Source organism: Rhinopithecus roxellana, chromosome 16 (assembly GCF_007565055.1).
Source record: "Rhinopithecus roxellana isolate Shanxi Qingling chromosome 16, ASM756505v1, whole genome shotgun sequence".
NCBI lineage: Eukaryota > Metazoa > Chordata > Mammalia > Primates > Cercopithecidae > Rhinopithecus > Rhinopithecus roxellana.
In genome coordinates, this window is record NC_044564.1 from 34,379,626 (window position 1) to 34,392,222 (window position 12,597).

General features: G+C 38.5%; 1 protein-coding gene across 1 annotated transcript in view; it reads right to left on the minus strand.

Annotated features, from left to right (window-relative positions):
- Positions 1-4,647: 4,647 nt before the first annotated feature.
- Positions 4,648-12,597, minus strand: part of AGTPBP1 (ATP/GTP binding protein 1) — a 204,845-nt gene continuing 196,895 nt past the window's right edge. The window contains exon 26 of the mRNA XM_010378074.2: positions 4,648-5,392. Within this exon, the coding sequence (XP_010376376.1) occupies positions 5,215-5,392 (178 nt within the window). The 3' untranslated portion in view covers positions 4,648-5,214. The remainder of the gene's footprint in view (positions 5,393-12,597) is intronic.

The window sequence follows — 12,597 nt, forward strand, 5'->3', positions numbered from 1 at the left end:
CCTATATTGGGTATTATAAAGGTCAATCTTTCTAAATAATCAGAACAAAATCTCTTTAGCCCTTTAAGGTTATCTGGGTTTGCAAATAGAATACCACAAATCCATTTCCACTTCACAGGGATCTAAGTATGCATGCAAATGCACACACATGAAGAATGCTGTAGGACTCCAGTGTCAACCACATCTTAGACTCCAAAGATTACCCTGACTGGCCTGTGTGAGGTCTATATTCCACTGTAAAAGGGCCTTTCACATGAATTTTGGCACTACAAAGTTAGCGAACTCAAACTGAGAAAATGTGTAATTATTCAATGCCTCCCAATAACCAGCCAAGCTGGAAGAAATGGTAGGATTTGATAGAGGGCACCGAGATTCAAAGAGTTGTAAACAAGGCTTGTGAAGCAGAGTGGGAAGCGAAGTATAGGTAAAAGACTCCCATCTGCCCCGTAGCAGCCCAATATAGGTAAGTAAAAATGCTTTGTAAATATTATTAATAGTGGAGAACAACTGACGTGATGCTCGAGGATTAAACCTTCAAAATACTCATTTTCATAAAGAAAATTAAACTTTCTTCTAGGTTTCCTTTTCTTTATGTCACAGGAATTTGAATATAATTTAATCGGAGAAATACCTAATATTAACATCCTATTGTCAAAGTAGAATAGCATTCTAATTAAAACATTGCTTCAATGGGTTTTTCCTAATGGAAGGAACTCGAGTTTACTTACAGCTAAACCTTCACCAACGTAAGAGAAAAATTCACCAGTTTTCAATGAACATTTTGTAAAGTATGTATAGGAAAACAAGGATTTATAAGGATACACTTATAGTTCCATTACTATCATTTATTACTGTATCATGCACAATTCTATTAATACATTTATTGTATTATCCATTTCAGTACTTATACTAATATAGTCATTTTAATTTGGATATTTGAAATTTAAAATAGATTCATTGCTGTTAGTGCACTATCTGAAGAGAATTCTAGGTTACTTATTTGTAATGAGGATTCAGACAAATGCCCATTTCTAAACACCACACAGAAACTAGCACAAGTGGCAGAGACTGATTCTACTTCCTGTCTTCAAAAGACAATGATCGCTACAAAAAGTCAATATGAACCCTAGCATTTTGCTTTCTACCTTTCCTGAACAAATTTCATACATTCAAGAAAGATCTTTGAGTTTTAAGCAGTTCTCACTCTTTGGGGAAAGGCAAAGGATAGCAGCTCCTTTGCGGTAAGGACATGAGGCAGTTGTCAGGAGACCTGGGCTAAAACCCTGGCTCAACCCAAGTGCCCCTGTGACCTTACTTGACCTCCTTGATTCTACAAATTAGTTTGATCTAAATTCTCCCCAATGCTAATCTGCAGTTCACAAGTCCTATGACTCTCAGGAGGGTGTGAGGCTGGAAGAGCATATTGGATTATACTAGTGATTCTCAAAGTGTGGCTCTGCAGCATCACCACCTGTGAATTTGCAAGGAGTGCAGATTCTTGGACCTCCACCCTGGATCTAATCAGCAATCTGTGTCTTCAGAAGATTTGCAGAAGATTCTGATGCACATGTCACAACGTGAGAACCAGTGGACTAGACCAACACTACATTTAAGAGATTCAAAGTTCCAAATGCAAGGTAAAGGAAATAAATCTAAACTCCATCATCAGACTCAGTTTATCAGATCCCATCACTGCTGCACAACGTAGATAATTAATTTTCAGGACTATGGCATTGAAGACATCTAAATCACAATTTAAATACTGAATAATCTGAGAAAAAAATGAGGCTACAGAAGTAAAAATAAGGGCATTTTTAGCTATTAATAGTCAATAAAACTTAATTATATTTCTAACTAGGCAAGTTAGGATTTTATTTATTCTTTTTTGAGACAGTCTTGCTTTGTCGCCCCAGCTGGAGTGCAGTGGCTCGGATCTCGGTTCACTGCTGCAACCTTTGCCTCCCAGGTTCAGGTGAGTCTTATGTCTCAGCCACTCAAGTAGCTAGGATTACAGGTGCATGCCACCATGCCTGGCTAATTTTTGTATTTTTCGTGGAGGTGGAGCTTCGCCATGTTGGCCACGCGGATCTCGAACTCCTGACCTCAAGTGATCCACCTGCCTCAGCCTCTCAGAGTGCTGGGATTACCGGGGTGAGCCTCCGCACCCAGCCCTAAATTATCTTTTTATATTTTCAAAGCTATTGATTATGAAAAAATCATTTCCTAACTATAAAGAATTTCTCCTTCAATCTTGTGAATATTTAATAAAAAGTTTTATTCAGGCTCATAATGTATGCTAAAGTACTTCATCAATATAAAATATAATAATATGTGGTTAGGAGTTTTTACACTGCTAACATAATAAATTGAAACATTTGAGTCATTCTGCACATTATAGTAACTGTAGTTACTTTTTACACATGACTATCTTGGCGTTTAACTTCTAATTTTGTAAAAGCCAAAAACAAATTCATATACAGCCAGTCCTCCATACCTGTAGGTTCCATATCCACAGATTAAGCCAACCTCAGGTAGAAAATATTCAATAAATAATGAACAATTTTTAAAAAGGCAAATTTAAAAAACTGCCAGGCACAGTGGTGAGTACCTGTAGTCCTGGCTACTTGGGATGCTGAAGTGGGAGGACTGTGTAAGCCCAGGAGTTCGAGACCAGCCTGGTCAAAGTGTCCCATTGTGAGTCCTCATCTCTTAGAACACACACACAAACACACTATACAGTATAACTATTTACACAGCATTTATATTTATATTGTATTAGGTATTAGAAGTAATCTAGAGATGATTTAAAGTATACAGGAGGATGTCTACAGGTTAAATGCAAATACTACTCCATTTTATACCAGAGACCACAGCATCTGTGGATTTGGGTATCTGTGCAGGGTCTTGGAACCAATCCAAGAATACCAAGGAACAACTAACTGTATGGACATAATCTACTGTATGGCTCCATAATCTACTCTCTGAAGAAGTGTAACTATAATAAAATATGTAATTGTTTTATACATAAAATATACAAAACAAAAATAATAGTTTATAATTTTATAATTATAAATAATTAAATACTTTCCTTGCTAAGTTATCCTGATCTTTCCTAAATTTGGTTACCACACGGAGAGGACTAGGTCTACTTCACAGTCTATTTGATCTTTGTTTTCTGAGATTAGTAAGAATGAGGCTAGTGAAAAAGACCCCTTTTCAATTGCTCCATACTGCGTTTTTAAACATGGCTCCCAAACATCAAAAAGAATCGACATGGTTAATGAAATACTTTAAATATTACAAAGAAAAATTATTGATTTGGAAAATGCAAAACTCTGAAATCCATCTCTATCATTTCTTTTCAACTGTAACAGGTTAAAAACACTTTAGGAAAAAGTGAGGAGGATATGTGCCAAAACCTAAGCACCTGAATCCTGGTGAAAATCTGCAATGAGGTCTCTTTTGGAGGTTGTTTTATTATATCAGAAACTTAGTTCTTAAAACACTTAGCCAAAGTCAATGGATTTGCTTTATTTTATTTAAAAATAAAGTCATTCCTGCAGCAAGAAGGCTAAAACCCAGGTAGGTATCACTACAAGAAAGGGTTTAGCCAGGCACGGTGGCGCACGCCTGTAATCCCAGCACTTTGGGAGGCCAAGGTGGGCGGATCACGAGGTCAAGAGATCAAGACCATCCTGGCCAACATGGTGAAACCCTGTCTCTACCAAAAATACAAAAATAAGCTGGGCGTGGTGACGGGCGCCCAAAATCCCAGCTACTTGGGAGGCTGAGACAGGAGAATCACTTGAACCCGAGAGGCAGAGGTTGCAGTGAGCCGAGATCATGCCATTGCACTCCAGCCTGGGTGACACAGTGAGACTCTGTCTCAAAACAAAACAAAAACAAAAAACAAAAAAGAAAGGGTTTAAATGTACTGCAGTCATCTAGGATTCTGATACCAGCGTCAGCATGCCCTAAATCAATTCACTTCAGTAAGTCGAATAACACTGCACAGCTCACGAGATGCTGAATAAGCTCAACAGACAAATGCACATTTAACATCAGATCATCTCCTCACTGCATTTTTCAAGCTTCTTAACAAACTGTTCAACTGCAGTGATACACTTTAGGTATATCCATGAGGCAAAGTATTAGAGAAATGGGCTGTTCAGATACATCTCTTATGATAGGTGTGGGTATACCTCTATCATAACAAAATTTAAGTCTAGCATATTCAGCTTTTTTTTTTTCCTTTTAATGAGACAGTCTCGCTCTGTCGCCCAGGGTGGAGTGCAGTGGCGCTATCTCCGCTCACTGCAACCTCCGCCTCCTGGGTTCAAGTGATTCTCCTGCCTCAGCCTCCCGAGTAGCTGGGATTACAGCCGCGTGCCACCACACCTGGCTAATTTTTGTATTTTTAGTAGACAGGGTTTCACCATGTTGACCAGGCTCAAACTCCTGATCTCAAGTGACCCACTCACCTCAGCCTTCCAAAGTGCTGAGATTACAGGCATGAGCCACCATGCCCAGCCAACTTTCTTAAAAGCAACTTTTTATCACTGTGTCCAATTCTGGGTTTTTAGCACATTCTCACAAAGTTCTATACATCAAATAATCTGAGCTGGTTAAAGAAGATGACAAAATGAATGCAACATTTAATACAGTTTTATTTGTTTAATTTGGTAAATGTAGAATGTAATGGTTTCAAGGCAAACCCTGGATTACTTCAGTCACAACCCAATAGTTAACATGATTCTGAAGAACAGTCTTATCTCCAAATTCTACCCACTTCTAAACAAACACATCTATAGAAATCCATATACATATATATTAGTTTTCAACAACTCAGGATTTTCAACAACTCTAAAATTTCAATTTTATATTCTGAACACACTTCAAAATTATCCATTTGATGCAGGACGTAACCATAGGAAGATAAAAATTCATGCAATGACACTCAGGTTGTTTTAAGGGTAAATCCAATATTTGATCATTCAATGCTACATAAAGTGCACTGAATATCTAAAATAAAACAAGTGCCAATTTTATCATTAATTAATAACATATTTATTGTCTTGAAACCAAACTGACCCAAGTTACTTTTTGTCTTTTTGAGTCAGCTCTGGTATAAAGTCATTTCTCTCAAGTTTCCTGTGAAATAAAAACCAAGATATTCCATTTCTTCTTTGCGGTTAACAAGAGATGGCAGCGGGCTCAAGGTAGGTATGTTCTTGATAATTCAGAGTCAGAAAGTACTTCTTCTTGAGCAGAAGGTTCATAATCTCCTACATTTTCAGCCAACTCAATATCTAACTCATCATTACTTTCTGCACTGTAATCAACTTCTTCAAGGAATCGAGGTTCATCTTCATCCAAAACGTAAGTGGTAGGGCTGCAGCCAAAACACACAGAACATGCAAGACTTTGTTAGGTCTTAAGGTCCTAATGTAAGATTATTTCACCATACTGGACTCTGATTCCAACATAATATAAACTGCATTAACTTTAAAAATCTTATTCAAATGAACAAGTTGAGATTTATAATAGGTGAAAGTTCCTTGTATTGACAATAAGCAGTGAAATGTGAATTATTAATTATATTACAAGAGTATCAACATATATCCTAACGTTAGATAGCTTAAAAAAATAGTGAACTCTCTCATCAGGTTATTTCTTTGAAAGACTTCATCAATTTGCAAGCCAACATTTATTTTTAAATTCTACTTTAATCACTGTAAATCAGGCAAATATAATTTCAACAGTCCTTACAAGAAACTGTGAGCATTTAATTGGCTTCTCAAGCAATGCACTAAAACCACTCACTCTAAGTCTATAAAGTGATTAGCTGCCATAAAAACAGCCCATGTACCCACCCCCCCGAGTTTCCGTAGGTCAAGAATAAAAATGAAAAACAAGTGAACACTCTATACCCAGATTAATTACTTTCCCTAAGGACACAGAATAAGACATTTGCTTAAAAGCACTAAGTGTTTCTAAATATTTCATGAAGTAAGTCATTTGGGACTGAGACAACTTTTCTACTAGGTTCTGTAACGTATTCTTTCCTAGAAAAATATCACATTATTCTGATATCTCCCCATTTGTGAGATACACCCCCACACACACACACAATATCAAAGAAACACTACAGAAACATTTCAAAATCTCTAAGGTCGTGCCCAAAACTACCTTAATTTCATATAGATGTGTTTGTTTATTTCCCACCTGTTTCCAAAAAGGATTTCCTATAACGGATACAATTAAAACCTATAAAATCAGACAATGAAAAGGGAACAGTAATCTGTTAAAATAAGAGAGAAGCAGAAGTCATTAGGCACCTAAAATGAGAGAATTCACGCAACTGAGTATGAAATTCAGTCCAGATATCTGGAAGTTAACGTGGGGTGGGAAAGTTAATAGATTATATGGTTCTAATTTTCTGAGAAGTTTGCAAGACTTATCTGGCAAGAGTACCTTTTTTCCTATACTTGCTTTAATCTTGCTCATTAAAGAGAAAAATACATTGCAAAACCACCTTGATCTAATGTAGCAAACTTCCTCATAAAAGTTCAGAGCTTGCAATACGATACAGTAGTTCAAATAAATCAGGCTGAGTGGCTTGGAGGATTGTGTGAGACTCAACAACATACCTAACACTCACAGGAACAATTTCACAGTTTTTAATTTGCAACTAAAATATTTAGTATGAATCTGTTAGGTCTTTAGAGAAACAAGTTAGATTAAAAGAAATGATTATTTGTGGGGTTTTTTTTGTTTTTGTTCTTGTTTTTTTTTTGAGATGGAGTCTTTCTCTGTTGCCTAGGCTGGAGTGCAGTGGTGTAATCTCGACACACTGCAACCTCTGCCTCTGGGTTCAAGCAATACTCCCGCCTCAGCCTCCTAAGTAGCTGGGACTACAGGCTCCCGCCACCACACCTGGCTAATTTTTGTATTTTTAGTAGAGATGAGGTTTCACCATGTTGGCCAGGCTGGTCTCGAACTCCTGACCTCAAGTGATCTGCCTGCCTTGGCCTCCCAAAGTGCTGGGATTACAGGCGTGAGCCACTGCGCCTGACCTTATTTGGACTTTTAAAATGACTTACCATGTTTCTTTTGAAATACAATAATTCATTCTTCCTCCTTGAGTTTGTATTTCAAATTCTCGGAGGAGTCCCAGGTGATTCTTAGAATAAATGGAAAACTAACTGAAGCAAAGAAGGGGAAAAGAGGGAAGGGAGAAAAGACAAACCTTCCCTTGCCACATACTTATTTTCTTCCTGGAGACAGTCATAACAAGAAGAAATGACAATGGAAATGTGAGGAAGAGACACATACTAAAAAGTTATGCACTGTGCCAGCACAGGGGCTGGGGAAACCACCCAGAACTACAGAGGCTGCTTCCAGATAGACAAGAAGTGGCCAGCGTCTCCCCACAGGTAGGAAGAACACAAAATCCACGTGTTGGGTAGGTGGGCAGGGAAGCACGCATTGTTCAAGAGATCTATGGAGAGCGGAATTCCAGCCTACCTTTCCCATCTGAAAACAGACTTGGCATAAGTGAAACTGGTTGTTGGGAGCCCAGCCACTGCACTGGAATCAGAGTAAGAATCTCATTCTCCATGGGAAACTGAATATTAGAGAGTTAATCAATTTGAACAAAAGGAAAGCGTTTACAGAAAAAGCCTACTCTTATAAGCTGAAGTCAATGAGGAAACAGAATGACAGAAGTATGATTTAGGAGCAAGAAGGATGCCCAGGATGGAGCTAAATAAGCTCCTTGACAGTATGGAATCTTACAGCAATGTTTGTATCAGATGTTGATGTGCACTTTTAAGACAAAGTAGCACAACCTGGAAAGCAAGCACCTGGAAAATTAAAAGAAGCATCTTCACAAGAAATGCTCAGGAAAATAATCTGATCCTGTCAGTTCTTGATCTCGGCTTATCCATCATGTTGACTATGAGAAGAACTCCATTCATTTCTTGAAATCACCCATTCTCGTAAGAGTATGGAACTGGTCCATTCCTCTGATTCCACTCCTATAACCCACAATGGCCCTAATATTTGACTCTTGTTTCTCCAGGTGCTAATAAAATCATGTTCCTAGCCACAGCTTCATTAAGGTCTACATTAGAGCTGAAGTATACAGCACATGTCGAGTTATTGTGATGGGCCAACCAGTGCTAGCTCAGGCACATCAGTCAGGCTGAGTGTGCAAAGAGGAGGAAGTTCATGGTGGAAAGAGGTATGCACAAGTGTGTGTAAGAGTGAGTGTGTGTGTGTGTGTGTGTGTGTGAGAGAGAGAGAGAGAGAGAGAGAGAGAAGATATCAGGGGATCTCGAAGGAGCTAGGGAAATAAATAGAGACAGGGGAAAGAGAAAAACAGAAGATTACAACCCCCAACATTTCACTAAAGCCAGCATTCAGACTGCTATTCCAATCACCATTTTCCAGTCCATTTTTACTAGCTCTTTCCACCGTGCTTCATGGTGGTGAAAATTCTGATACCCTTCTATTCTAGTTTGCTTAATTCCTTTCTGTCCCTTCTCAATGGTGATCATGTGCTCCTCATCCTCTATGTATTCCTCAAACCTAGGCACTGTATTTATAAAAATGCTTTCTTAGCCAATAGCTCTTATAAGCATCCCCTCTTTGAACAAGTTCATCTATTTTAATCTGTATTCTGATTACTTCCAAATCCAAATTTCTAGCCCCAACTTCTCCATTGAACTTCTGTAGATGCATAGACTTGCCAGTTGCATGACTGTCTCACGTGCACCTGAAATGTAGCATCTGGAGAACTCACTGTTCTCCCCAAGCCCAATCCTCTTCCAGTATGCTCGGTATCAGTCACTCTGAGAGTCATGCAAACCAGTTTGCTACAAACAAGTCCTACTACTCAATATCCTGACCACTCCATGCCTCACATTTCATATTGCAAGCCTTCACCAGCACTGTTTCCTCTGCATAAGGTATTGATAGGGTTTGGATGTGTGTCCCCTCCAAATCTCATGTTGAAATGTAATGCCCAGTGTCAGAGGTGGGGCCTGGTGGGAGGTGCTTGGGTCATGAGTGGCTTGGTGCCTCTCATGGTAATGAGTGAGTTCTCACTCTGTGTTCATGCAACATCTGGTTGTTTAAAAGAGTGTGGCACTTCCCCCTCTTGCCATGTGACATGTCTGCTCCTGCTTTGCCTTCCACCATGAGTAAAAGCTCCCTGAGGCCTTCCCAAAAGCCAAGCACACTGTGGCACCCTGCTTCCAGTACAGCCTGCAGATCCATGAGTCAAGTAAACCTCTTTTCTTCATAAATTACCCAGTCTCAGTTTATAAGTACCCAGCTGCTACAACGGAACACCTTTATAATGGACAAATGCAGGTATACTTCACATCTTTCTTCCCCTAAATCCTCTTATTTTTTCAAAACACAGCTCGGTCTCATCTGCAGATGTGCGTCCTTAAAGCTCATCTTGGGATATGTGTCCTTTCTCTATATCCCCTTTGTACCTTGCACATTCTATCTGATCACTTTATGGATGTAACTGAAACCACTCATTTGTGTGCCTGTCTTCTCAGTGTTAAATCACAAGCACCTGTAAGATCAAGAACTGTGACTTAGCCATCTGAGTGCCTCCTGTCAGCTTCCAGAAGGGCATGACACATTGCAGGCACCTCAATAAACGTCTGCTAAATGAACGTCTTCTTATGAAAAGCCTTGAGGTTGACAAGATCCTCAATTTTAATCCCACAGATTTTACTTTAGTGAACAAACCTTAAGGCACAAGACCAATCACAGCAATTCATCTTTGCTTTTATCAATAATTTGAACGCATGTTTTGAGCACTTTACAACATAGGAAATGCCTTCATAGACATTATTTCCTATGATTCTCACAAAACCTTCACTTAAGAAAAAGACTTCAAGGTCACTTGCCCTATGTTTATAAAATAATTGCTTTAAATAAGCAGATAGGAGTCCAAAAATTCTTACAATCATAAGAAAAAAAAGTCTAACCAGTACTTAATTATTTCCCATCATGATTACTTTGTTTTAACGCCACCATTTCCTTGCGTCCCCATTTTCTTCACATAAGTTTACTCCTTTTGGCTTGTTCTGCTTCCTTCTCTGACAGCTGCCCTGTGTACACCTGCCTTAACATCCATCCTTCTACTCTGAATAGACTAAGCCAAAAGCAATTAAGAAATATTTCATCTTAAGGAAAACAGCATTTTAGTCCAAAACCAAATACTGTCATGCTGCTTCAAGAAAAACATCGAAACTTTCACCCAAAGAGCCTTCCTCACAGGATGAATGCATTGAAATTCTCCACTGTATGGTGTCATTATGATGCAGAAAAGGTTTATACTTTCAACTGATTTCTAAAGAGAACAGAAAAAAAGTTTACTTTATGCAGATTCAGAAAGTTTTCTGGCTACCCTCACGTTAAGTTATTAAGTGTAACACAAAACTAAACCTAAAAAATTCACCATCTCCCTCAAATATACGCCATCTCCTTCCACAAGAGCTGATTTGACATCCAAGACACCAGAACATAGATCCTCAGCTCCATCACCTACAACAGGCACAACGAAAGCAAAACACTGCCCATGGAGTTGGAAATTCTGGGTTGTGCCTCTACTGTATTTACCAGTTGTGTGACCCCAAGCAAGCCATTTCCTTTCTCCGGGCACAGGTTTCTCAGTGTAAAGCAGAGATAACAATATCAGTCCTACCCATCTTACAAAGTTGCTGAGTTCATAATATGACAATAATAAAACCTATCTTGTTCAAGAAACAGTAAATCAACCTTTCTCAATTCCTAAAGAACCCAGGCAATGGCCTGTCTCAAGCCAATAGGATGAAAAATACTCCATCTACCTTTGCACCTCAGAACTCTGCACTCTGAACTCTTGACCATAACCCACCTGTTTTAAGATAGCATAATAAAATATCGTGGGGGAAAATTTTTGAAAATGATGCACAAGCAGAAAAATATGCCATTGCCTAAATTATCAGCATTTGTGACTTGCTGATTGTGTCTGATTTTCTTGTATTGAAATGTCAGATTTAGTGTGAAAGAAAATCTTTCTATTTGCACAAATACCAGAGGATGTTTCATTTATATAATTTACAAACTTTTATTCCTATCTTGTGAGAGATAAATACAGCATCTCCTAAAAATATCACAAAGTGAACAAAGTTATCCATAGAAAATGCAAGTAACAATTTCTGTCAGGCTTAAATAGCTACAGCACACAGACATACATGCATCCACACAGAACTAGCGTACAGAATATCCAGTGAGAGAATATGTCTATTTGAAAAAAAAATTTGCTGATTTATTTGTACTTTTGTTGAAAAGAATACAGTCCCTGACTTGTAATAGTTCAACTTAAATTTTTTTGACTTTACAGTGGTGTGAAATCATTCTGTTTTTCTACTTTCTGTACAATACTCAATAAATTACTTGAGATATCCAACAGTTTATTATAAAACAGGCTTTGCCTTAGATGATTTTGCCTGACTGCAGGCTACTGTTTAAGTGTTCTGAGTATGTTTAATGTAGGCTAGGCTAAGCTATGATGTTTGGTAGTTAGGTGTAGGAAATGGTCTTTTAACTTCCGGTATTTTCAACTTACAATGGGTTTATCAGGACATAATCCCACTGTAAGTCAAGGAGCAGCTGTATCACTAAACTGGCTTTGGGAAGTGGCAATTAACTATGTCACTAAACTCCAACTTATTTTGCCATTGATTTAAAACATTACTTACACATAATGAAAGTGTTAAATGATTAAATTATCCAAATTACACAAGAGCATTTCAAAAATTGAAACCATTATATTCTAGTAATTTTGGTTATATACTTGGGGGATACAAGATACAATAAAGGAACGTGAATTTTAGAGTTAGACCTCAATCCAATTCCTGATTCTGACAGGAATTTCTAGATGGATGGCCTCAGGTAAATTTCTCTCTCTGAGCCTCAGCTGCACACATCCATAAAAGGATCACAAAACCATCTGTCTCTGATCATTCTCAGCAGAACATTAGAACCTCTGGGATAACCAACCTTTACAGAAATGGAGAATGAACATGCTCATCAGGGGTCCCAAGACCACCTTAGGGTTAGTGAGTTGCTAGGACGACTCACAGGACTCAGCACACAGTTGAATTCAGTTATGACTTATTACAGTGAAAGGATACAAAGCAAAATCAGCAAAGAAAAAAAGGTGCGTGGGGCAAAGTCCAGTGGAACCCAGGCCAAGCAAGGGCAGCTGTTAGAGGCAGAGAAGTCATCAGAGCTTTCAGCAATTTCAAAGGATTGGAGGCAAAAACTGAAGTTCAGAGCTGCCAAGGTTCCTGAAAGAAGGGAGGTGCAGAGATGTGACCTCAACACTTGACAGTTTTCCCTTAAAGACATTTGACAAATTTTTAAATTACATAGTAGAAGAGGCTAAAAACCAACGCATAAAGCAGCAAAATAACTAAAACAAAAAATAAACAAGTGAGCAACAGAAATTTCTGGTAGTCCTGTGGTGCTGGGGAGAGGAGGAGCCTAGGCCTTCAGTTGCCTAGGCCTTCAGTTTCACACATT